This window comes from Ursus maritimus, unplaced genomic scaffold (genome assembly GCF_017311325.1).
Source record: "Ursus maritimus isolate PB19 unplaced genomic scaffold, ASM1731132v1 scaffold_6, whole genome shotgun sequence".
Lineage (NCBI taxonomy): Eukaryota > Metazoa > Chordata > Mammalia > Carnivora > Ursidae > Ursus > Ursus maritimus.
In genome coordinates, this window is record NW_024426774.1 from 1,211,073 (window position 1) to 1,237,978 (window position 26,906).

The 26,906-nt window shown below is 50.4% G+C and overlaps 1 protein-coding gene across 3 annotated transcripts in view; it reads right to left on the bottom strand.

Annotated features, from left to right (window-relative positions):
• Positions 1-24,402, bottom strand: part of LPIN1 (lipin 1) — a 71,533-nt gene extending 47,131 nt beyond the window's left edge. The window contains exons 1-6 of one of the 3 annotated variants that reach the window (XM_040622788.1): positions 24,314-24,328; positions 9,704-9,843; positions 6,885-7,085; positions 5,880-5,975; positions 2,351-2,658; positions 462-587 (exon numbers count right to left, since the gene is read on the bottom strand). In XM_040622788.1, the coding sequence (XP_040478722.1) occupies positions 462-587; positions 2,351-2,658; positions 5,880-5,975; positions 6,885-7,076 (722 nt within the window). In that variant the 5' untranslated portion in view covers positions 7,077-7,085; positions 9,704-9,843; positions 24,314-24,328. Of the gene's footprint in view, positions 1-461; positions 588-2,350; positions 2,659-5,879; positions 5,976-6,884; positions 7,086-9,703; positions 9,844-24,313 lie in introns of those variants that run through there. The other 2 variants (XM_040622787.1, XM_008702761.2) reach the window with 2 other exon arrangements.
• Between the last annotated feature and the right edge of the window lie 2,504 nt (positions 24,403-26,906).

Below are 26,906 nucleotides of genomic sequence, written 5' to 3' on the forward strand. Positions count from 1 at the left end.
TCTCCCAAGTTTCTACCTGATCCTAGGGCAATGTCAGAGCTCTTTTCGGGGAAATAAATATTCCTGAATTCAGCAGAAGGGGTTAAGCATGGGGAGAAGGCGTCATTCTAACAGCCCAGAACCACCCTGGGGCTCCTGAGGGAATGGCTGTGCTCCCGAGTCGTGCTTGAGGGCTAAGTGTCAAGAAAGGCTCTGCCACCTGTTTTCTCCTGCTGACAATTAGCACTGAGCAACTGGAGTGGTTTTTTTTTCAAGGTCACCTGCGAGGAGCTAGACTTGCAGTTTGATTATGATATCAGAAGTTTATGGTCTGCACATGTCCTTTTTCAATCCTGATCTGTACCTCCTGCTCTAAACTGCATTTTTTTCCCTTTTTACTTATATTTCACTGTTTTGTTAGACGCGCTTCCTGTAACTGACTTTAAATGCTCCCGACCGGGGTGGCGAACGCACACACTTACCTAGCGCTGGGTGACCACTCTCTATCAGAATTAGGGTACGATGCTGACTGCGGGTAAGTCATGATGGGGGAAGGGCTTTCCTTAGAAACGTCTTCTTGGAATGCAGGTATATCATTGGGAAGAGTTCTGGAGGAGAAAAAAAAAAAAGACTAAAGTCAAAGAATTATTAGTGATTATTAGTGATAGATTCACAGTAAAGGCAAGTTTCCCTTTTATCTTGATTATGTCTCTAAGTTCTTTGTAGATGCACATGGCCTCTTTCTGACCCCACCCTGGCATATTCCAGGCAGTGGAGACGGAAAACGTGAGACACAGACGCACATAAACGTGTTCATGCTTTGGCTGGATTATACACGTACAATGACTGTATTCAAACACCTGGACTGAGGGACGTGCACGCTGCAGCCCTAAGACGGGGCCCAGGAGGCTGCAAAAGTCTTGCTATGCACGGGCGGGGCTGCGAAGTACCTGACCAGACACAGATAATGCTTCATCTGGCAGAATAAATAAAAGATATAAACCAAATGAATCTTATAATGACAAAACGACTGCAGATCTACCTTGTTTCAGGTAGAATGCATTCATTAAAAAAATACGATGCACTCTTTCAGTCAGACAGAGGCCATCTGTCCATACTTTTGACGTTCCCTGTAATATCCCTCACTAAGTTCTGGAATTAAAAGCCATGCAGGGATGGCATCTATAATAAGCCCGACCACCAGTTCTGGAGCCTGCAGCAGATCAGAGGCTATAGTTAGGAAAAGTGACATTGCCAATTTGCCTGTATTTTTAGCCGGCGGGGGGGGGGGGTGTCCTATTTTGAATAAGGAAGCAGAGGGTTACTCCTGATGTTCCTTATCCCTTGTTTATGTTAACAAGATACAAAAATAATTACCAAAAATTATACTGAATCTTAGGAGCGCCTGGGTGGCTCAGCCGGTTAAGCTCCTGACTCTTGATTTCAGCTCACGTCCTGATCTCAGGGCTATGAGATCGAGCCCCATGTTGGGCTCTGCGCTCAGCAGGGAGTCTGCTCGAGATTCTCTCTCTCTTCCTCTGCCCCTCCACATCCCCCCCTCCAAAAATACACTGAATTACATAAAGATCTCAAATATCAAGTTTACTTTACACAGGAGTTTTGTCTTTCAAAACGCCATTTTCACTAAAATAGTAATACGCAGAAACGGAATTTCACCACGCTGTTAAAAGCAAAGAAAAGTTGAGCAAGACGAGCACGAAACCTCAGGCCCAGTCAACACTGAAAAGTAAAAGTCTGCTTGGAGAGAAAACTGGTCACGTTCCACATGTACTTGTAACCTGAAGGCTATCACAGATCAGTCCCCAGCCACACATCAGCCCGACGGCCGGGTCTACAGTCAGGGCCCAAATAAGAGCAAGCAGGCCCTGAAACAACAGTTTCGTGCGTGAAATAGTAGTTTGCTCACTTCTCTGCCCCTTGGTTCCGTCCTGGATGCTGAAGCGACCAGACGAGGAGGTCGGGCCTACCACCTGCCGTGTAAGGTAAGCTCCCTCACATCGTTATGCTCCTTGAGGCTGGCTCCATAGTTCTAAAGCTCAGTGTAAAACGCATTCACGTAAGAATAAGGAATACTGGGGTGCCTGGCGGGCTCAGTTGGTTAAGCATCTGCCTTCGGCTCAGGTCCCACGTCAGGCTCCCCGCTCAGCAGGGAGTCTGCTTCTCCCTCTCTCTCTCCCTCTGCCCCTCCCCCCTGCTCCTGCTCGCTCGCTCTCTCTAATAAATAAATAAAATCTTTAAAAAAAAATAAAAGAAGCAGGAATACTGGGGGGAAAAACGAGTTTGTAAGAATCACCTCAAAGAATGAATGCGCCCGACCGCGACACAGACCCCGCCTTCCATGCGCATTTACCTGCTGCCGTCCAGCGGGTCGGCCTGGTCGTCCGAGCTCATCTCGATGGGAAACATGTCCTCATCCTCAGATGTGTTCGTGTTGTCGTCTCTTTTCAAGGTGTCCAGCTGGGACTTTCTCCTCCTTTTCCTTCTCTTCTTCACTAAAGAGCTGCTCGAAGGGGCCTCACTGGGAGGTAAGGCCTGGGCTGACGCGTTGGGGTCCAGGTTTCTGATCCTGTCTACAGAGTTCCTTTTCAGCTGGCACTCCATGCGCGAGGCTCCCTCCGACAGGATAGGGGAGGTGGCCAGGTACATGGGGATCACTTCCTAAAGGACAGAAAAGAGTTTTCAAAGAGTCTCGCTAATTTGGGTTTAAGGAGCAGGGCGGTGCCAAAGGCCAGCTGGTGTTCCTTTAAGGAGCACGAGTGCCCCTGGGGAGAGCCACGCGGGGCGGGGGGCACTGACGATCACAGCCACCGCAGGCTGGAGGCACAGTGCCGACCATGAAGTCAACAGTGCATTCAGGGGGCGCCTGGGTGGCACAGCAGTTAAGCGTCTGCCTTCGGCTCAGGGCGTGATCCCGGCGTTACGGGATCGTGTCCCACATCAGGCTCCTCTGCTATGAGCCTGCTTCTTCCTCTCCCACTCCCCCTGCTTGTGTTCCCTCTCTCGCTGGCTGTCTCTCTCTCTGTCGAATAAATAAATAAAATCTTTAAAAAAAAAAAACAAAAACAGTGCATTCAGTGCCATTTTCTACTGAATCTTGCATTTTCATAATGGTAACAAAGCAAGGCGATGAGTGATTTCAGGCCACCCAAAGTCAACTGTGTTTGAAATATCCAAAGTTAAGAGGGAAAATACGAGCTTTGAGTCATCACATTACCTGGGACTGGACTCCGTTTTGCATTTCAGTGTGTGCGGGTGGGTGGGCGTGGGCGGGTGTGGGTGTGGAGGTGTGAGGAGGGTGAGTGTGTGTGGCGGGGTGTGTGTATGTGTGCGTGCATGCATGTGTTTGCATGTAAAAGAGAATGTGTATGCATTTTTAAAGATGCACTGAATTAAGATGATAGTAATTAAAACACAGCTCACAGCCCCCCAAATGCCTGCCTACACCAGAGCCCATGCAGGTATATGGCTGTTGATTAATTAGATACCAACTCTCTTCTTAAAAACAAAAGAAAAAAATACATGGCCTGTCCATTTAAGTTGTTTAATAATGATTTACCAGTTTTTTAAAAACTATAACAATCATTTTATTAATGACTTATTCGGAGACACTTAGTAACAAGAAGTAAAGAACATACACAAAGGAGAGGAGAGAAACCGAAGCCCGCTGCTGACCCTCCACAGTGGATTTGAGAACACCCAAGGTGCTGCAGGTATACAAAGAACGTCTGAGAGACCAAGCCTTAGGCTGGGAGGTGAGAGGTCATCTCGCCCAGCTGCTCAACGGGCCAAACGAAGAAGAAAAGCCAACCGTGCTGACATGGGGTTAAGAGCAAAGAAGGGTCCACAGACTGGATAGGGAAGGGGCAGACCTCCACAAGCGGAGGGGGACTGCATCCTGGGGCAATCTGGTGATGAGGGACACAGGCTTCCCCAACCTGCAGCACCCTTCCAGGGGTAGCCAGGGGCATGCGTAAGGGGCAGGACATACTCTGGTCTCCGAAGCCCCGTCCTGCCACCAGGCACCCTTAAGGCCAGCAGAGCAGGCCCGAGACCCTGCAGCTTCCACGGAAGCCTCACCCAAAATGCTCTCCAACTCTGAAAGCGTAAAATCTGTCCACAGCTAAGGGACAACAGAAATTTAAAAGGCAAGTATCTGTTTGAGATGGAAAGAATTAATAATTGCAAGTGAACGATTCTCAGAGCCTTCCCTTTGAATAGGGAAGTAATTACAGAAGGGGTAATTACAGAAGATGGGGGCACAAAGATGTTATGTCACACCTTTGGGGAGACCAAAAAGAAGACAAGCCTGGGACAGTTTTATTCTGAAACTGAAATTATGGGCATTCATTTTCGAGCCTGGGGCTATTCAGAGCTGTTCCCTTTGAATCACGCCATCTTCCCATAAAGGAACTAGTCTAAGTGGATTTTCTTGAGGAATCACGACACAGGGTCCCTTCCACGTGGCTTTCTCAAAGAAGGAAAGTGTAAAAAAGTGGTTTATCTTAGAAGAAAACATAGGAGTAAATCTTCATGACCCTGGATTTGGCAAAGGATTCTTAGATATGACGCCAAAAGCAGAAGCCACAAAAGAAAAGAAAAAAAAGCAGATAAACTGGACTTCATCAAAGCGTAAAAAGTTCTGTGCTTCAAAGGACACCATCAAGAACGTGACAAGACATACATAACAAACCAATAATAAAAAGACAAAAACCCAATTACAAAAAGATCTGAATAGACATTTCTCCGAAGAACAAATACAAACGGCCGGCCAGCCCATGAAAAGACACTCCACACCATTAGTCAGCAGGGAGGTCTGAGGGCAAGTGTCGGTGAGGATGTGGGCCAATCAGAAGCTCACGCACCGCTGGAGGGACCATCAAACGGAGCGGCCGCTGGATGACAGTCCGCCAGTTCCTCCAACACCGAACACACAGCCACCACGGGACGCGGCCGTTCTATTCCTGGGTACGCAGCCCAGAGAAATAACAGCAGATGTCCACACGATAACTCGCACGGGACTGCTCACAGCGGCGTGATTCGTAACAGCCAAAAGGCAGACACAACTCAGATGTCCACGAGCCCACGGAAGGCCAAACAAATGTGTGCGGATACAACGGGCGAGAACGATCAGCCTTGCACAGGCGTGAGGTCCTGCGCCCGGCTCCGGCGCGGGTGAGCCCTGACGGCAGCAGGAGAAGTCAAAGCAGCCAGGCCTAAATGACAACACACTTAGGACTACATTCGTGTGGAAGTTCAGAATAGGGAAATCTAGAGAAACGGAAAGTTAAAGAATGGCTACTGAGGGCGCAGGAAGGTGACGGGCTGGGGGCCTGGGGTAAGTGACAGCTAAAGGGCACAGGGTTTCTTTTTGGGGTGATGAAAGTGTCCTAAAATCGACGTGGTAACATATCTCAGGAGAAGACTGAAAACCACTGAATTGTATACTTGAAACAGAGAAATTGTATGGTACACAAACTGTATCTTAATAGAGCTGTTAAAAGTTTTTTAAATAATAAAAAATCAAAGTGATTTGGTCACTCACTACCCAAAGTTCGAACATGCAGCCCTCTGAGATTCGACACGCTGGTATAACCCGTGTGCTCTGGGCAACAGCTCGGATGTGATTCGGTTCCTGTCTCCTTGGAAACGGTGAGCGCGCGGAAGCCGGCCAGGGCTGCTGAGTCTCGGACAGGGCACGCCCCCACCCTGTCGGGCTCCCAGATCCCTAGTTCAGGTCAACAGCCATGCTTCTCTGCTGGATGGTCTACACCACCCGCTCCAGCAGTACTTCTCTGCACAAACTTCCGCTGGGTCCTCTAGATAAGCGTTGCTCAAAATTCAAAACTAGGAAGTCACGGTGGCCGCCCAGCCTTCCTTACCTGATCGTTATCAGTCTCTTGAACAAAAAATGCTTCTCCGTTATCTCCCAATTTCATGTGCAAATCCACGGATTCCCCGTTGATTTCTATGTCAACCTGAAGGAAAAAGAGACTTCGCTAAAACAGGAAACCTCACGGGGGAGGCCATGTCTTTACACAGGCATCCTTTAATCACACGCATACCAAAACGATCGGACAATTCCACATCTCAATCAATCAACCCATCAGAAATGGTGTCTGCTTGCCCCCACCCCCGACCCCGCGCCCAGGAAGGCTTGCGATCGCCCAGCCAGCAGAGCGCTGCAGAAATAGCTCTACGGAACTGAGCAGCCAGGTCAGAAGAACGCGGGGCACCCCCCACCCCGGCTCCTTTCATCTGTAGAGGCTCAGCCTGTATCCAGCTGCCATGTTGTGCGGCCACCCGGGCCGCACGGAGAGCCCAGGTGTAGGCGTCCTGGCCGACAGCCTCAGCTGAGAGCCCAGCCAGAAGCCCCGGCCACGTGAGTGAGCATATCTTTACAGTGGGTCTTCCAGCCGAGCCTCCAGACGGCAGAGGCAGAGAAAAACTAGCCCTGCTGCACTTGGCCTGAATTTGTGACTCACACAACCCACGAGCTTAATAAGTAGTTGATTTCTGCCCCTATATTTTGGAATAATTTAACACAATTTGAGTTAGTACTTGTCAGTTCAGTGGCCAGCCCTTTCCAGCGTGAAGCCACAGCTACAGAGGTCTAAAGTTCTGTCTAAAGCCAGAAACACGAGGGGCGCCTCGGTGGCTCCGTCCGTGAAGCGTCTGCCTTTGACTCAGGTCATGATATCAGGGTCCTGGGATCGAGCCCCACATCAGGCTCCCTGCTCAGTGGGGAGCCTGCTTCTCCCTCTCCTATGCCTCCCCCCACTCATGTTCACTTGCTCGCTCTCTCTCAAATAAATAAATAAAATCTTCAAAGACAGAAATACGATGATTTTCTCTCTTCCCCAGGTCGCCGGGTCCTATGCCCTTACCACTTTCTCTCGGGAACGCAGGACCCCCATCTTCCCAAAGCGCACGTGGAAAGGGGAGCATTGGAGGCTCCCGTTGGGCTGGCGGACAACGATGATATCGATGCATCCGGACAGGGTGGCAGGATTCAGCCCCTTGTAGAGTTCCTTCACGGTGACAAACACCTGGCCCGCCAACTGCCCCACGTAATTCATGGTTTGAGTCTAGAAAACAGAGACAGACCCGCGACCAGTTAATTCAGAGGTCATCTCTCTGAAGCCAGTCCGGATGAACTCCTCGTTACACAAGCTTGACTTCCACACCTTGTTCAGATCATTCTGTTCCACTGGAAGGGGCTCCACGACACCCAACCCCACTGCCCATCTCCTCCCACCGCAGTCAGCAAGCCCACCAGCCTCCACCCTGCCGGCCCCAGGAAGCCTCATCTCGGAGAGCACGGGGCTCTTCCCCCGGGTCCCCCACACTCGCTCAAGGCACCCTCATGGCCAGCCATGCCCCGCTCTGTCCTGACATGCAGGTTTTACAGCTAAGTCACAGGACTCCTGAGAAAAAAGACTGTACTTCACACCTCTCAGTATCTAGCCCCCACCATGCCAAATAGAGAAGGTATTCAAGAACATCAGTTGAAAAAAAAATGACTATTATTACTTGAGAAGGAAAAAAACTGACTTTTATTTTGAACAATTTCCATCCTGGTCTCGGTCTCCCTAATCGGATTCTGCCCTACGGCAGCTCCAGGGGAAACGTGGGCTCCGCTTCGGTGTGTCTGCCCAGCTAATCAACTGAAGGCCACGCAGCAAACATCCGGTATCTACTCTACGCCCACAGCCTGGTGCTGGCGGCACCAAAATAAAAAGACCAAGTCCCTACCCCCTGAAGGGACTCACGGGCTCACGAAGGAACTGAAATGTATGTAAGTGGTGCTCCATCTGGTTTAAGTCAACAGAAGGGGCCACAGCCGAGGGAGGCGGGGAGGAGGGCAGACGCCAGTGCGAACAGGTGCACGAGAGCCCGGCGGGAGGGACTGGGCCCGCCATGGAGAAGATGCAGGCAAGGATGGAGAGTGCAAGCCACGCTGGGAGGTCTGGACGTTTCTCAGTGGCAACGTGAAGCCACTGCAGACTCCGGAACGAGAAAATGATTTGATCCAGGATTTCAAAAAAGCATCATGGTAAAAATGTACAGGCTGACAAGAAAGAGACAGAAGGCCGGAACACTAAGCGGTGGCTGTTGATGATGCCAGCCTGAAAGGAGGCAGTAAAGAGGAAATGGAGGTGAAGGGACGGTTGGAGAGATGCTTGGGGCCAGAGGACCCACAGTGAGCGGGCGCCATGCTCTGGCCCTCTTTCCACAGCTCTGGCTCCCACGACCGCCTTGGTGTCCATCCTCACCTGCCTGACTGCCCACCTCGGCAGAGACCACCCTCCGGTTCCACGGTCTGACCGGGTCATGTGTCCTGATGGGACTTAGACACCTCAGACTGGCCCACAGCCCACAAGGGCCAACCCTGCAGCCCTCCTCCGCCACTCGCTCCTCCTTGCCCTGCCTCACTGGGCCTCCTGCCCTCGGAGGTGCCCGTCCTCAGAGGTGTCTGCCCCCACTCAGGGTACCTGCCTCTGGGTGCAGCTCTCTTGGGGTTCCCTTCTTGCCAGCCCGCAGGTCCCTCCTTCCCCAGCTTAGCTGCACTCACACGCTGGCCCAGTCGAAGCTGCTCCCCTCTCCTCTCTGTGCACTTAACACTGGTGGCCTCCTGAGGACACCGTCTGAGCATGAAAGGTCTGCACGTTGTGACTTCCAATCGCTGGGTCCCAAGACCTCACCTTCTCTCCCAACCATCACCCCTGATTCTTCAAGGCGACTACCTACCCTACATGTGACCCCACCCACCTCGGGCCCCTGACGATGATCCAGCGACCACCACCTTGCGTATGTACACTTGTCCCTGACCCGTCTGCACAGTTTGGTTCTGTGAACTTTCTCGCTCGGCTGGGTCTCTATTTTGCCGTGTGGTTTTCCTGTCACTTGGCGAAGCCAGATCGTCTTTGAGGTCAAGTATCAAGCCTTATCTTTGCAAGTTAAAAACCAAAAACTACCTTTCATAAGCCTCACCTCAACCCCTGTGACATAAGCAGAGTGATATTAGCATCCCTGCTTTACAAATAAGGAAACTGAGGCTCACAGGTGATTGGTCAAGAGCCCTGCACGCAGTGGGCAAACACGAACCGCTGATTCCAGGCTGAGTTAGAAGAGGCCAGAGCCCTAAAAGCAATGACAAAGCCTAGAAACAACACAAGAAAGCCCTCTGGCTCATTTTACAATTTTAAATGACGCCCTGTGGACTGATGTACCCGTCTCCCTGAGACGAGGGACGAGCACACCCTCTGTGAACACAAGCAGAGATGCGCGCAGGCCGGCCGCCCGTAGACGGAGTCGGCACCAGGCGGTCCAGCTCCCACTGCTAACGCAAGTCACATGGATGCAAAAACAGAAAATCACGCAATTTCTAAGTCTGTGTGGCCGCGCAAGCTAATTAACTTCGTGCAAAACGGCAGGGGAGACAGTTCCTGAAGAAATGAACAACGCAAAAAAGGATTCTTTGGAACGCTGATACTTATTGTTTTGTTGTTAGGGGTTTTTTTTAGTAAGCTTTGTGCCCAATGTGAAGCTTGAACTCACAACCCCAAGATCAAGCGTGGCATGCTCTACTGTCTGAGCCAGCCAAGTACCAGGAACCCTGATACTACTTATAGGGACTCATTTTAGAAAAAAAAAAAAATCATCACATCCATGTTTGATGTAGATTTTAAGCTACGGTGCTTACCAAGAGGGGTAAACCTCCAATCCGGCAGCTAAGCACAAGTGGTATGAACGATGTTTTTGTACGATTGCTTCCACGTGACCTCGTGCTCCAGTGATTTTCTACAACAACGCTGTAGGTTCGAGGCCTTTCAGACCAGTGAACTAAGGACAAGCAAAAAGTGCAATGAAGCAAATGCCCTAGGGACAGGCCTGGGTTCCACGGCCGCTCTCCCGACTTCACGGCCCTCAGCTGCAGGCCACGCTGGTCCCTGAGTGACAGGTGACCGTCTCCCGCAGCGAGGCTCGAACCCCCGCCCGTGCCCCTGCGGCTGCTCATGCGGCCCTGGAGGCCTCGCCGGCCAACCTATTGCAGTCACGACACAGAGAAAGCTTGTAACTGGATGGTGTGACTGCATGTCTGCATCCCAGCCCCTTATCTGTAAGACAAAGACGTTGGCCTGGATGACCCACAAGATCCAATTCCAGCTCCGACCGCCCCAGGATGAAGCCTGAAAGGGCATCTTTAATAATTCACGCTGAACGGTGCTCTGCTCTCTTGTCCTCACAACAGAGCATCCCTCCCCTGTCAGTGAACCAATTCAAGGTTACTGCGCAGAATCTGAAGATTTCGAAGGTGGCAGGACCCTGGATTGTTATTCCAACAGCCTCATTTGAAAGAAATAAGGCCAGAAATGGGAAGGGACGGGCAGCGCTCCCCACCTCGCAGAGATGGAGCCGGACTCTGCCTTCCCGGTTTCTGGTCCTGGGATCTTCCTCTGTGCGCACCACGGGATCGGCCTGGGGTAGGTTTTCCGGCACAAATAATCGGAAGTAGCTTTGATTACCTTTAGCTTCCCTCTATAGAACAACTTATTTGCAAATCTGAATACGCCTCCTCTTGGAAGCAGGGCATCTGTTCCATAATTCTTAACAAATGATGACAGGGTCATGGCCCCACCTGGCAATACACTCCCGGGCACTCTCAACATGGACAGGGGCTGCTTTAACTGACTGCTGAGCATTTTTTACAAAGGAGACCACCTGGACGGCTACTCCCTCAAGCACAGGGAGAAGCAAGGGTTGGCGAGGCTGGGAAGGAACTGGAGCGTGCGTGCCCCGTGGGTAGGAACGCAAAACGGTGCAGCGCTATGTATGGGACAGTACGGAACACATCTCCTCCGAAAATCAAAAATAGAATTACATATTCAGCCATTCCACTTCTAAATATATACCCAAGAAAACCGAAAGCAGGGTCTCAAAGAGATATTTGCACACCCATGCTCACAGAAGCGTTCTCGCAATGGCCAAAAGGTGGAAACCACCCAAGTGTCCATCGATGGATGAACAGATAAATAAAATAGCATACGTACACACAATCGGCTACGAGTCAGCCTTAAAAAGGAAGGAAATTCTGATATATGTTATATATACGGCATGGATAAACCCAGAGGACATCATGCTAAGTGAAATGAGCCAATCACAAAAGGACAAATACCGTACGTAGTATTCTCCTTCTATGAAGCACCTAGAGCTCGGAAAGCCCTAGGAACTGGAAGTAGAACGGAGATTACCAGGGACTGCAGGAGGAAGGAAGGGGTTAATGGGTTAGAGCTTCACTTGGGGAGAGGACAAAAGCTGGAGCTGGATGGTGGTGATGGTGGCACAAGCCGTGAACGTGCTTACACGAAGTGGACTGAAATGTACACTTAGAGATGATGAAGATAGTAAACTTTTATGTCACGTGTACTTTACCATCATTGTAAACGGGCTGAGGGAGAATGCTGTACTGACCCGAACTCATTTCAGGAAGGCGACTACTGTTAGCTTGGGCCCAGGAGGCATGGGACAGGCCTTTGGGGGAGGGGGGTGCCCAGTTCAGCCCTGCATCTGCTTGGCTGAGGGGTACAGGCAAGTCGGGGGCAAGCATGGCTCTTCATCTCCGCTCTTCCAGGATGTTTTCTAAAGAAGTGCTGGGCAAATACTGGAAGAATACAAGACTAGACCAGCTGGATGCCAGCTCCCAATTTCACGTGCTCTCTTCTGTTTGAAGGGAAAGGCTCAAGGAAGAAGCTAATCGGATTTACCTAAAGATAAGAAGCCAGACAAACCAGCCTGAGCTGCATGAACCTCCCTGCACCTGCCCGTTAATCTCACGACTGCCCTCGTCTCCCAGGGTTCACCAAGTCACACGATCCAGCAGGGAGGGGAACACGTGAAGAAGAAAGCATCTTAATTACCTGCAGCGTAACCACAGTACAACCTGTAAAGAGCAAAACAAAATGCTTCCGTACCCAGTTAAATAACTGGGACATCCCGGCTCTGCATTCACCCCATACCAAATTACTTTTCAATCTGTTGATTGCAATCTCAACATTTGGCACGAAATGGCTCCTTCCCCTGATGGGGCTTCATTTGCCACATGAAACAGGATTCCACAACCTATTTCAGACGTTTTTCAAGGAGAGATAAGCTAAACCTCACAAACACCCTCTGTCTGGCCAAACTAGAGTTCTCTAAACTGTGGTGTGGATTTTCAGAGCAATTCTGAGGTTAAGAAACATGTAAATATTTATTTATTTAATAGGATATATTGTAATTATTTATTAGTAATTATTATAATTATTATATAGCATATAATTTATAAATCATTATATGTTATTATATTATAATTATATATTACATTATATTATTTATTATTTATTGTATTTATTATATATGATATATATTATATATTATATGATTAATATTAGTATTATTAATTATGTTACATTATGTCATGTTATAAATATTACATAATATGTATTATACATTTAATGTTGAATATTATTGATATTTATTAAATATGATTAAGGATATTATAATTATTGTATATAATAATATTACATCATATATACAACATATTAATGTATTATATAACATACATAATAATACAATATATGGTATAATATATCATTATAATTATTAATTAACATGGACTATAAATATGTTTTTATATTAATTAATTAATATAAAGAAAGAATTAATACATAGTTATACGCAGGTTTTTTTAACGTGGTATCATCTAGCGTTCCGGAAGATATTTTGAGGCTGATTTTCTGAGGCTATCACATCTCATGGGAATACCATCTTTTCAGACAGTGCTCCCTGAGTTAGAAACTACTACAGCACTTACATTAGAGACAGATAAAGCACTGAGGAACATAAAAATCCAAAAGCATACGTCCACCTGGGATTCTGCTTACGACATTGATAATAAACAGTGTGTTCGACTTGAATGGCATCGATATTAAATATGAGGATTCGAATGACTTTAGGCTAAGGCTCTTAACCGTCAATTCAGAAATTGCTCGTTCTACTCATTTGATATGCGAGTGGTTAAAAGTGGTTAAAAGAGAACTTGCCAGTTCTCTCAACTAGAATGTTATCAAAGGCATGCTATCTTGGAAATAACAGTCTCTCCACCTTAATTTTGTGGGTTTGCTCCTGGGAAATGAAATCTGGAAGGCAACCTCTAAACATGGGCTTCTCCTCTCCCCTTCTCGGAGAAGGCCGACAGATCAGGACTCCGGCCTTAGCCAACTGAACGCAAAGTTGCCTCAGTGAATACAACCCTTGGAAGCACCACCTTAAACCTTGCCTCTGCTTCTCTTTCTATGCCCTTCTCTTTAAGAACAGAGTGTCCTGCAGGAGTTCCACAGGCCCTCCTTAAACTGCACTGCACGCTGTCTCCTCCACGTCCTCACCTGGCTGTCCCAGATACCTCATCCATAAACACAGCCAAAACAACCCCTGGTTTTGAGAACTGAACCTCCTCCTCGGCCCTCCAGCTCAGTGAATGACCCGACTTCCCATCCAGGGCAGGGGATGAATGTGGGCCGCCATTTTGTCAGGCGGGTAGACAGACCCCATTGGCCAAGCTGGTCTGTTCCACTGGAGGACAGGGAGGAGGCTGGCTCATCTCTGGACACCCAGCCCCCCACGAGGTGCCTGGCCCATCCGAGGGGCCCAGGAAATGTTTGCAGTCATACATGGCCATATTTCTTTACTCCTCAGGCTGTACTGGACAACCTTCTTGAACATTTGCCAGGAGCCAAATTTTATTTTATTTTATTTTTGTCATGAAACTAGGTACCTCTGGGATGATTTATTTGAATTAAATCTATATACTGGTGGTCTTTATTGGTTTGGAACACTTTTCCACTGGTACAATGGAAACAGAGGATTCAGGGTTAAAGCTGCCACTGTCCCGCGTTCCAAACGTATGCCGCAGAGTCACGGACTGGAGCCCGGAGCCGGGACCTCTGGGGACCACTGCGGGGAGCCGGGATGGAGCAGTAGGCGGCGGGAGGGCTGAGGCAGCTCCACTTCTCCAGGACACAGACAGGCAGGTGCTCAAGGCGGTCGTGGCCACACGGGTGCACACAATCCTCTAATGTTTTAATGAGCAATGGCTTGGCAGGTCATCACGTAAAAAGAAATGAGGAACCGAGAGAGCTAGGAAAAACCACCTCATGACCCCTGGTTCGAGCAGAGGCTAACCTCTGCTTCCTCTTTGAAAAGACATCCAAAATGAAACAGAATTCCAGGCTCTCGGAGGAAACAAACCTACTGCCTATACAAGGTTAACTTTTTGTCCCTTGACACAGCCCCAAGGCCGAGCCTGGTTTTTATGAGGCTCTTGGGGGAGCTGCAGGTGTGGCCTGGCTGCACAGGCCTCTTCCCTGACACCAGGGCCGGGAACCTCAGGGTAAAGACTGGAGGCGAGGAGGACAAAATGATGGTGAAGGGAAAGACTCCAGCGGGCTGGGCACCACAACGGCTGTCCACCACCAATTCTGGAGAGAAAGGAATATTCTAAAGTCATCAGGCCAGCGCCGTGTTTACGCTCCAAGCCCTTGACATGTCACTAAGTGACTCCCAGGAACGGGGCCACGCAAACCTCCACGCGACATTAGTACAGCAAACCTTCGCGTGCGTGAGCTCATGTGCTAAAAATCAAAGCAAATCCGTGCAGCACTCAACACCAACATTACTGACCCCTCTCCGATGAGGAACCTGGGTGCCAGGTCTGTGTGATGTTCAGAGTAGCGTGACCACTAGCAGAGTGAGGGCAGGAGCCCAGGCTGAACCCCGAGACTCCCCTGCTCTCCCCTGATAGTGCCGCCTCCCCCATCTCGGGGCATGACACTGGTATGAATGGGTGACGCCCGGTCAAAGAAAGTCGGCCGTGTGGCTTTAGCAAAACAGATGGCAATCGTTTAGATCCAAACGTCAAATAATGTTCAGCCCATGTGGGCAGGGTATCCAGTGCTGTAGAGATGACCACAGATTGTAATCAGAGTCGGACTTACACAGGGGACCTTCCAGAGTCGGCAGGGAAAGCACAGACCAAGCTTCCACGGACAACTGACTCGTTAGAGGGAGTGAGCTCCCCATTAATGGTGGTCTCATCAAAGCGTCTAAACCACCCTCTGGCAAAAAGGTTGTGGGGGGAATTCAAGAACTCGGTGGTACTCTAAGTTCACGATTCTATGACCCGGCCATTGCAACATCATGAAATCTTGCTTCATCCCAAGCAAGAAACCAAGGGTTGGGGGGGGGGGGCCGGGGAGGTAAGGGGTTTGTTTGCAGGTTTTGCCCCATCACAAAAACAGTCCAGATGTGCACACAAGGTGCAGACCCCGCACCCTAGAAGCAGCTCAGCAACTCCGGGAATGAAGGGGCAAGCGCTATGATTTAAAAACTAGAAGAAACTAAGAATGGCTATCGTTCTCTCCCAGGAACGGAAGGACCAGGAAGACAATGTCCCAAACGAAATTCACTACACAGTTTAAGTAACAGGATTGTAAGGTTTTTCTTCCCCAAAACCAGGCCATGAAACACAAAGGATAAGAGTCTGAAAAACAGAAACTGCACAAAACGTGGGGTCAGACGGTCAGGATGCGACTGTCCTCCTGCAAAAGGAGCAAGCTCCGTGCATGGGAGCGAGGCGTGCACAGCACCACTCCAACGGGACCTACCCAGCTGTCATCGCAAGCGGGAGACACAACACGATGGCCTAGGAAACGTCTCTGCCCTTGGGAAGCTGGGGCAAACGCTACCCGCGTCTCTACCTCCCGGAGTAAGTGACTAGACCACTCAGACTCGGCCGTTGGCCCTCAATGTGGTACTTTCACAAGTACTCACCCCCCTTCAGTACCCCACCGCAGGATCCCTGGGAGGTAAATTTGAAACCTCAAGGACTAAAAGGTCAAAACAGCCTTCTTTATGTCGGGAGACATTTCTGGCACTTTCATCCTCAGAATGATTCATCATTTCCTGGAATCAGCCTGCCTCTTGTCCAGTGCCCGCACAGACACTGGGCAAACACGCTTTCTGCTCCCTCGACCCTCACGGCAGGTGAGGGAACACCTGTGAATCTGGGTTTATGGTACATCCAGGGAGCTCCTCGACTGGAAATCCAACCCCACACCAGCCTGGGGTGAGGCTTCCTGCTTCGTGTCCTGTTATCAGCAGCAGGAACGCACTGGGTACACAGCAAGCTGCTCCCAAGGGCCGGCAGACACGGACCAATTTAACTGTCGGGCCCCAGCCTGCCAGCTGCTTTGGTTAAAGGAGCGCATCTGAGAGGCTTCTAAACATCCAGGGTTTTCCGGCTACACTAGGCAAAGATGATCCAGCAGTGAACCAACTGCCCATTTTCACCCCACACAGGACACTGCCCGGGTGGTGACAATAACAGAGTTTAAACTACCTAATTGTTTACCATAATGATGCAAAGGATAGAATTTTCCCATCTTGCAGAGAAGGAAACCGAGCTTTAGAGTTGATGTCACTTGCTCGGAGTCCCGGTGCAGGGAAGGGACAGAACAGCATTGGAATCCAGGTTAAGTCTGTATCCAATACTATGACAATCCTGCAACCCTCCCGTGTGACTTGACAGTCCAATCTGTGTACAGGGAAGCACACACGGACTTCAAACTCCATACGCAGGAAAGTGTAATACACAGGAAGTGCAAATAGACTCACTTCTCCAGCGACGAGGCCAACATGACCCAAGAGGTACATCTGTGTCGATTTCTTTCTTTTTCCTAAGCTAGTGTCTGGTTTGGAATTGGGTCTGCTTGCTCCGGAGACAGGCCTGTGCGTGCCAGTCGGTCCCGGAGCAGCCAGCCAGCCTCCCCTCGGCCATCTCCAGGTGGCACACAGGTAAAGCAGGAGCCCTGAGAGGGGCTCACTTCTTCGCAGTTGAAGAAGAGAAAGGGCAGAGATTTTGCTAGTAAAGTCTGAATACTCGGGGATAAAACCTCCCCCTCCTCCTTTTATCTGGATCTACGTTAAATATCTGAAAGTCGTCTCTGAAGACAAGTGAGTGACGACAAATACCGCGCCCCCCTTCCTACCCAGACTGTTCCTCCCTTCGTGCAGGAAACAGTCCACAGATGCTCACCCCGCACCTGCTGTGGGTGTGGCCCCAGGGAAGGTTCCTTCCTGTCCCTGAGAAGCAGGAAGTCTTCCATCTTAATTGGCTCAGTTATCAACGACTGAATATCTAGTTCTGTTCACAACTTTCCCGAAAACTGAAGAATTTGCCTTGGAGAATGAGCACCCCATCACTAGGAGTATTTAAACCATTCGGCTTTGAGTCAGGACTGTTCTTCCTCAAGAATACAATAAAGGCTGCCTCCCTGGGGTTCTCCCCACAGGTCCTTGAAGGCCCAGGAGGTCTCATTCTGTATTCTCCGGGTTGTCCTGAGGCCAAGGAAGACAGCAAAGTGACTGCCCCTGGCACCCTGACATGCTAGGAACGGGCTGTCAGCACCCCAGCGGGGCCTCAGAGAGACGAGGGGGGTGGCCTCCACTCACCACCTCCCGCTGTTCTCCTCTGAGCACATTCTGTGTCTCCACGTCTGGGATGCAAATCTGACCAACTCTAAGTGAGAACGCAAACCTCACACTGCTCCTGGGGCTGGCCAAGGTCACACTCACCTGGGAGGTTAGGAAGTAAGGGCTGGTATTCAGCCGAAGCATTGAAAAACAAAAACAAACAAACAAACAAAGGGGCAATTTCTAAGAAACCCCCAAAATGGCCTAAAGACTAAGATGACTTGCAAGACAATGAAGTTGGTTTACAAGTAGGTATCTCCCTCTTGTGATTTGTATTAACAGCGAAGAAATCTTTTTTCAGAGCACTGCGAGTTGAGTTGACTTCTCAATTCGTAGGAGTGATCAATTACACATAAATGACAAAAAAGAAGTATGACATGGTTGCAGCACGAGGCAGAGAAAAGAATGCCCATCTGAGAGTCTAAATACCTATGTTTCCTCCCTAGCCTGCCACGCAGAGGGGCACACTTCCTTCCCTCCCTGCCGGTTCTGGACTGAGGAAGCCCACCGGCTGCCCCGGCTGCCCCGAGTAGCTCCACAGCCCTCACCGTGGTGCTAAGACAAGCTTCTTAAACAAAGGGGAAAGTTCTGTGCTCGTTAATACCCTTGAGGAATCGGGGACTTCGCTGGCCAGCACGCTCCAGGAAACACTCCCCTCCAAAATAAGAAAATTCACTAGAAAAGCCTGAGATGCTTCTAGAAAGCTTGCAAGTCAGACCAATGCTTCCTGCAGAAGTGATGGAGCAGAAAAATCAGCTGGCAGAGCATTTCCCCCACCAAAGCCCTTCCTGAATTAAGCAGCCAGAGAACACAGAGCTCATCACAGCTCAACTTCAGGACCAGGGGAAGGGGCAAGCCAGCTCCAGGAGGATCCCACATGAAGAAGGGTGTGGAGGCGGGAGGTGTGCAGAGTGTGTCCCAGGGGAGGGGGCTGTTACCTAGCTGTTACCTACCATGCAGGACAAAAAGCAAAGGCCTGGGGAGTTTCCTCCTCCTTCAAGCCCCCCTAACCACGGGCAGGAGCACCCCACGCTGGAGCTTATCTGTAGGATTCCCAGCACACTGCAGACGCACGAAAGCATCAGTTAGCCCAATCTTGCGTGGTTCCAGAAGCGTAGCACTGCGAACCCATTGTCAGGATGAGGGAATGGAGGTCTCATAACTTCTTGCCTCGTGATTACATCAGAAAATGAGCTTTTCACCCAAAATCGACAGACTCTTTTTCTGGACTTCCCAACTTGCCAAGAAACTCTGCTTTCTTGGAAGTTCTGCCAAAATTCAAAACCCTGGCTACAGCGTTCATGACCCTGCAGTTTTTGCTACCACCACCCACCTCTACAATACTGAAGTCAGTTTAAGATGGCCTCATACTCACCCAACAGAAAAAAATGGGTAAAACACAGAGAGAGTTCACAGAGAGAGGAGTCCATTTGGTCAGTGATATGTCAAACCCACGCATAATTTAAGATACGCAAAAGAGGCCTCTCAGATGGTCTAAACTCGGAGCATCGCATAAAAACCGCAGGGTTGGTGACAGCAGGAGAAACCAAGTCATCACCCACTGCTGGTGGGTAATAAATGGGGTGAGCACTGGGACATGCTCATTTTTGGCATGTACTTCCCCGGCAACCCTACTGCTGTTAAGATCCATGTACAAAACCATAATTGTGCATTGACTGTAATAGGGAAAATTAGAAATAATTTAAATATCTATAGGACTCTGGCTAAATAAACCATGTAACAGAGTATCGTAAGCCTGCTTAAAAAAGGGAGAGGTAGTCCCACAAATACTAAATTCACAAAAGTATATATTGAGTGAAAGGGCTCAAAAATATTAATAAAATGAATCCTTTTTTTTTAAGAATTACATTTATACATATTCTAAGATGCACCAAAAAAAAAAAAAATTCAGGACTGATTTACATAGCAAACAAGGTCCACAGGCTGAGCCCTAGGGACCAGGTCTGGGAAACGAGACCTTCACTTTCACCATGAATATGTCCACGGTGTTGGCTCTGGCTCTTTTTTTTTACATGCGTATGTATTACTTGGACAGTAACTTTTAATGACCTGAGAGAACTGGGTGAGGGATGGAGAACTCTGGCCCACTCAGTGTCGGGGTCTCCGGTCAATGACATTGCTGGGACAGGAGGGGGTGACAGGGGGGGTTCCTGCTTTGGTCAGAAAGGTCAGAGGGTGACCACTCAGCTCCTTCAGCACTGGGATTTTGCAACGCTTGGACCTTATAATCCCATGTGATGAGTGTTCCCGGGTCCCTGCCAAGGAGCACAAAAGGCCTGGATTAGGGGATAGAGACATCTACACTACAGGACGGCCAACGCACTGGGCCAAACCACTCCAAGTTTAGACCCCGATCCTCTGGCTCTTAACTATTTAACTCACTAAATGAGCACAAGGCTGCGTCCTCTCTCTACACACCTGCAGCTGCCCTCAGTCCGTGTTGTGTCTTGGTCAAAAAGAATGTCCTGCTTCTGTGACTTCCACTTCCGTATGACCCCCACCCACCCCACCCCAGCAATTCACGAAGGGTTAGCTATCACCTGATGTTCGAGAGTGCTGCCTACAGCTCAGGGGATCAGAATGCAGACGCTCCTGGAGGCAGGTGGTTGGCGTTCAGATCCCAGCTCTGCCACCCACTAACCTGTGACGACGAGCCAATTACTAACCTGAGCCTCAGTTTCATATCTGTAAAACGGGATGAACACCGTCTGCCTCACAGGATTGCTGGTGCAGGTAAAGTACGTTTCAAAGTACGTGCATCAAATGCAAACCACGTGCTAATTCTGGGGTCACAAAAGGCTCCCGGACTCTGAATGAACGCTCTTGCCTTAACTATTTAAATTGTACTCTCCCAAAAAGACGGGGGCAAGGAATATCGTAGGTTAAAATTAATGCAGAAATATTAGAAGCGTATGTTTCTATTACCATAGGACGATAATACATTCGTCCAAAAATCTGAATCCAGAGGCAACCCCAGGATTGGGCAGCATTCTGTGATTATACAGAATTCACCAAAGTAGTTGCCAAGAAGAACGTCTGTTGGGAGGCTGTGCCCTGTTATCCCATGACCTCTGTTGCTTGTATCTTGTCTTTTGTAAACCAAAGGGTTTGCCTAGTGAGACCCGTGAATGCAGAGAAAGATTTTGCCAAAAAGAGAAAGTACACGTATCCAAGGAGATAGAGGGACCTCTGGGAACAAGGCGCACAGGGTAAACGTGCTCGTGGCGTCCCAGGAGCGGCTAGCAACAGGTGTGTCTTGATCACAGGGTCTGTAGTCAGCTTCGTGAGCAACGTTAGGGTACATCGCACTAAGGAGCAAACAGACAGCTGACACAGAGCCATGACTGTTCTAACTGCCTGCACGTTTTTTTCTGGAAAGCCTCAGCATTCAGTACCAGCAAAAAATTCTAAATTGTTGAAAGAATCACACAACCTGGTCAAGGGGTTAATGATGAGACCGTGATCACCAGCCTGAAAAGCTCCCTGCTCCTTTCCAACCTGAGCCCTGTCCATTCCCTTCCTCCCGACCTCTCAGCTGGGCAGTGGACATGGCCCAGGCACCCTGAGCCACTCCCCAGCAGGCAGCGGCTGCTGTGGGCCAGGAAGAAGCCAGAGCCTGTGGTCGTGCGGCCACTCCCACACCCCCATGCACTCCTCCTCACACACCCACCCTCCTTCCCTCCACTGGAGCAAGCAATCGCACACACACACACACACACACACACACCACGACTAAAACACGTTTCACAAAACAATAGCCGATATCTACTTTTCTCTTCTATTTCACTTTTTAAAAATGTCTGTGGACCAACTAAACTGATTTTATGACCAGGTCGTCCCAAACTGCACTGTGACAAATACTGACCTATGCCTGGACCCAGAGCTCTGTGAACAGCTAAACCCTCCCTGATACTCCAGCCCTGGCCGCTGCTCACTTCTTACTTCTCAGTTTGTTGAATAAAAGGGGGGGAGAGGGGAGGAGGAGGATGTGGGAAGAGGAAGAGGTGCACAGGGAAGTGGGGGGGGGACACAGGAAGGAGGGGGGCAGGCGCAAGTCTTCAGGACACTGAGGGTGCCGTCAGGGCCCTGGTGTCCCCCTGAGCTGGACCTCCTGCCAGGTGCAAAAGCAGGTATTAAGCCCCTCACTCACAGCTGAGAAAGTTTCCATTTCAGAAAAGGCCAGCCAATAGCACGTGGAAAGTCTTCCATAAATGAAGAATTAAGTTGGGCCTGGGCCTTGCCCAACTTTTTTTCACAAATTCTATTCCAAGTTTAAGCGAATGGGCTTACCCCATAATTAACTAAGCCAGAATTCAATAAAACGTAAAATGTGATGTCCCCCTTCCCAGGGAGCTCACCCCAGTGCTGACAGCGTGCCATCCATCTATCTTGACCTCCTGTATTCCCCCTCAGTACCTCAACAGCTCCGAACTCATACGCCCCCCCCCCCGCCAGTCACACTGAGGGAACTGACGTGCAAACAGGTCAAGGCACTAGCCTCAGTGTCCCAACTGGGTAGTCTCGGTGTTTCTCAAAAATGCTCCAAAAACCACTCCAATTGGTGCGACACGCCCCCCCCCCCGGCCTGGCCCACCAGGCCTCCCCCTGCAAGAAGCCGTAGGCAGCCCTCACCCACACCCATCTGAACACTTGCCCTGATCAGTCTGTCTTGTGTACCCTGAACCCAGAAGAGACAGGATCCAGGAGGACCAACTCACAACAGGAGCACGGTGGTGGGGAGGGGGAGTCCCTCGATGATGATTTGCAGCCCCGGGGCCCGGCATTGGTCAGAGCTGTGGCATTGGTCAGAGCTGTCTCGACCCTACAAACAGCCCTCCCCACTTAGGTACCCTGTGTTCTTCTCTAAAATAATAACCTCCACAGTGAGGCACTGACCCTGTGTTCTGTCCCGGGGACTCTTGTATATCTCAGTTAATTTTTACAGTAATCTCCTGAATACGTATGATTGTCTCCACACTTCATAGGTGAAGAAACCAAGGCTCACAGAATTTAAGTCTTTGCCCAAGTCACACAGCGGTAAGAGGCCAGTGTCACTTACAAAGCACTAGCCTCAGCACCCTGCAGGCCCACAGTGGCCTCCTTGAACTATCTCCTGCCCTCCCTTCCCTCTGGTCCAGGGCTCTGAGTGCGGTTCCCTGGGCAAGGGCTGGGCCCACAGACCTCCCTCTGGCCAGGCCGGGCCAGCTCAGCCATCCCCACCCCAACCGGGGAGGACTCTCCCCAGCCATTCCCGAGGTCCCCCCAGGACGCAGAGATCCTTCAGCCCCTCCCATGAGCCCCCAAGCTCTGTCCCACACAACTAGACTCAGCAGGTAGGTTTGCACCTTGAAGCATGTTCTTTTCTAGAGTGATGAGATTTGGATAAACGAGACCTGAGATGGGGAGCACAGTTGTACAGGGGCCTCCAGCACACTCAGGCAGAGCTAAGTTCAGGTTCAAGGCTCCAGCCAGGCCCGGCTCCACAACACTACACAGCCCTAGGTACAAACAGGAAGAAAAGCTCCAAAACACACATCCAGAAACAAATAATGCTGGATAACACAAATGCTGACAAATATGAAGAATTATCAAAATACAGAACCATAAAACAAACTCTTAGATCTTCCAACATTGGGGGGGGGAGTGTGTGTTTATTTCTCAATTACTACCCATTCCTCAAACGCTTATTTTAATTCATAAGACCCAAATTATAGAACAGATAAATAGTAAATTTCACAATCATGCCATTCCTCAGATTTAAAAAAAAAAAACTGTTACAAGCTCTCACCTTTTCCAAAATACTCCTAATATCCTGGGGATACTACTGGGTGCTACAAAACCTCTCTGAGTTAATGTGCCAGGTTTTTTAGTTCAAGTTTCCCGTTTGGTGGTCAAACGCTGGATTGACATCTGTTTTTTCCAGCGACTACTCTCCCCGTAAATAATCCGCCAGTTATCTACACTGCAGCGCTATGGCACTTAAGAGTTATTTCCAAACCACTACTTTTCATCCTACATTTTCCTGGCCTTCCCCAAAATAAAATTCTTTGCAGGGGCATGTGATGGAACTCACCAGGCCTAGCACCCACTGGGCTGCAGGAAAGATGCACGGAGGCCTGGCAGAGGAGGAAGCACACGGTAATCTGAGAGCCTGACTCCAACCCTGGTCAACCTGCCTCCCAGCAGCTGTGTGACCTTGGGCACGTAGGTCAGCCTCCCTGGGCCTCAGTTTCCTCCACTGCAGAGCAAGAATCCTAAGCCCCGGGGCACATTTTTATAAAAGTTCTGGGCGCACCGCAGGGACTGCCAGCTACACAGCCGGAACCCACCCGTCCCCGCTGGATGGAGCCGGTCCCGCCGTCCCGGGGTCCCGCGTCCGCCCTCCGGGGTCCGCCAGGCGGGTCAAGGTCAGCCCTGCGTGCGCCCCGAAAGGGAAGGCCCGAGGGATGCTGGCTACGCCGCCCGGGCTCCGGGCCTGCTTCTCCACCTCCCTCTCCAAACCACTTCCCACGAAAGGGCCGCGCAGACCGAGCTCGGTCCTCCCGCGTCGGGTCGGCCGCGTCCCCCGGCCCCGCTCCGGCCCCGCCGTGCGCCCCCGGCTCTCGGGGCCCTGCCCCGCCGGGCCCTGCCGCGGCTGCGGCCCCTCCCTGGTAGCGGCCGGAGCTCCGCCGCGGCTCGGCCCGGGACTCGGCGAGCGGCGGACGGCGCGGAGGCGTCTACTCACCGTGCTGATCCGCGCGCGTGGCCGCCTTTGTATGCAAACACTCTCAGTCCGCCGCGCGCTCGCTGTCACCGCCGACTGCCCCCGGCGGCGGGGGCGGGGCGGGGGCGGGGCGAGGGGCGGGACGGAGGAGGGGCGAGCGGGGCCGCACGAGGGCCCCCGCGAGGCGCGAGCCTCTCTGCCTCTTTCAGGGCCCTCCTGGCCCCAGGCAGCGGAGCCTCCTTCGGAGGAAGGCTCCAGTCCGGGAGCCCTTTCTTCACCGCCCACCTCAGCCTTCCTGTTGGGCACGGCACCTTAGGCCACGTTTCTGATTATCCTATCCAAAGCCAAAGTCATATATTTAATTCACGAGGCTACACTGACATGTTCCCGGAAGCCTCTGAATTCAGGGGGCTTGCAACATCAGCTGTAGGGCAGCCTGTTAAAGCGCTCCGAAACCCCCCAGGGCCTGGAGGGCTGCCATCTCGGCCCTACTCTTCAAGAGCGGTGGGACCCGGGCAAGTCCCTTAACCTTGCTTTCCAAGGCCTTACTTTCTACAACCATGTCGTGGCAGCCAGCCTTGTTGGCCAAACTGCAATTTACACTTAGCTTTTCAACATTGGTTCACCTTCATCCTTTATTCGAAAGATCAAGCACTCCTGCTTCATCCATTCATTAAGCAAATACTGGTCAGACTCTGTTCCAGACACTAAGAACAAGGGATGGGAAACCCTGCCCCCTCGGAGCTTCCATTCTCAAGCAAGGAAACAGGCAAGGGAAGAATAATGAAGAAAACAATCTGTGGCTACCTGGTGTAGATCAGATGATCACAGGTGGTCACACTTGAACAGAAATCCTAAACAACAAGAAACACCGGAGTCCTACAGAGATTGAGGGGCAGAGCTTTCTAGAGAGCCGAAACAGCAGGTGTAAAGGTCCTGAGGCAGCCCTCTGAGGGGCTGGAGCCATGGAGTAGTTGGAAGGGTAGCAGGGATCAAATCTTTAGGATCTTGTAGGCCAACTAAGAAGTTTAGATATTCCAAGAAGGGTTTTAAGCCTGAAAATTATATGATCTAATTTACATTTTTTAAAACCACTTCTCTGTTATGTGGAAAGTGGAGCATAGGGGGCCAGAGTAGAATGGCACACACTATTCCACGAAACCAAAGGAGGTGATAATGGCTCAGACTGTTGGGAGGGGTGAGGCAGTTGTGAGAAGTGGAAAGACTTCCGAATATATTTTGGAGGTAAAACCCATGGATTGGTGGACTTATGGGTGGGGTGCGTATGGCGAGGCCAGGGTTAAATCCCCATGTGGAGCTTGAACAACTGAGGGACAATGGTGCTTTTTACTGAGATTCAGAACAAAGAAGAAGCAGGCTTGGAAGGAAATTCAGGAGTGCGGTTTTGACCAGAGGAGACGTCGGGAAATCATCTTTAGAGAAGTCAGGCTGGCTCTAGATAGAAGACGAGGGTCATCTGCCCGGAGAGCTTTGCCCAGGTGAAGTGTCTTCTTCCAGCTGGCCATTGGTGAATGTGTTCAAGCTGGTCTTGGGGTGATTCCCATCTAGGCAGCCTGTCCCCAGGAAAGCAGGTGACCCCTTCCCATTGGCATTTGGGAGGAGGGGGCTACAAAGCAGATCATCGATAACAGATGAGATTCCTTCACAGGGGCGTGTCTCAGAGACCAGCGCAGAGAGGTTCCCACTGCTGCTGGCAAATTGCAGGGCCCCAGAAGGAAGCATTCTTACGCTCCCCGCTCTCCCAGGGACTATTTGGCCTCGGAGTCAAGAAGCAAGGCTATCCTGGGGCGCCTGGGTGGATCAGTCGTTAAGCGTCTGCCTTTGGCTCAGGGCGTGATCCCAGAGTCCTGGGACCTAGCCCGACATCAGGCTCCTCTGCTGGGAGCCTGCTTCTTCCTCTCCCACTCCCCCTGCTTGTGTTCCCTCTCTCTCTGGCTGTCTCTCTCTGTCAAATAAATAAATAAAATCTTTAAAAAAAAAAAAAAGAAGCAAGGCTATCCTAATGGGAAGGCTTTCTGGAAGAAAGTCCAACTTCAGGCCACTTAAGTGAGGACTTTGCTTAAAATAGATCTTGAATTATTAAAATTTGGAGACTAGAGGTCTAAACACAAAAGAAAATCCAGTCCAAAGCACTCATTCTACAAATGATGAACCCAGGGCAGAGTGGGGTTGAGGTTCACCCCAGGTCACCCCAAGTGAAGTCTGATGGCTGTCAAGCTTAGCCTGCCACCTCAGGGGAGGCACTTCCCCTGTTGTCCCCATTACTGCCACAATATCTAAACAGGGCCAGGTGCCGAAGGGGGAAATTTTTTCAGACAAGCCTCCCTCCAGGAGAGAACAAGCACTAGATTACATTTCATTTCCTGATCCTGCCATCTGGAGTCCCCCTGGGAGGGCCCTTTCTGCGTAGTCAGCTACTAGGCTGGTGACCTGGCTGTGACTCAGCCCTGAGAGCTGAGGTGATCCCCTTGGCCAATCCCTGCACCTGCCGCCTTCAGCCCAACTCGGAAGATGAGAAGGAACCAGAGATGAGTAAACTTGCTCCAGTCTCCAGCAGGAGGAGGAAGGAAGGGCTGAGTGAAGCCAGGGCAAA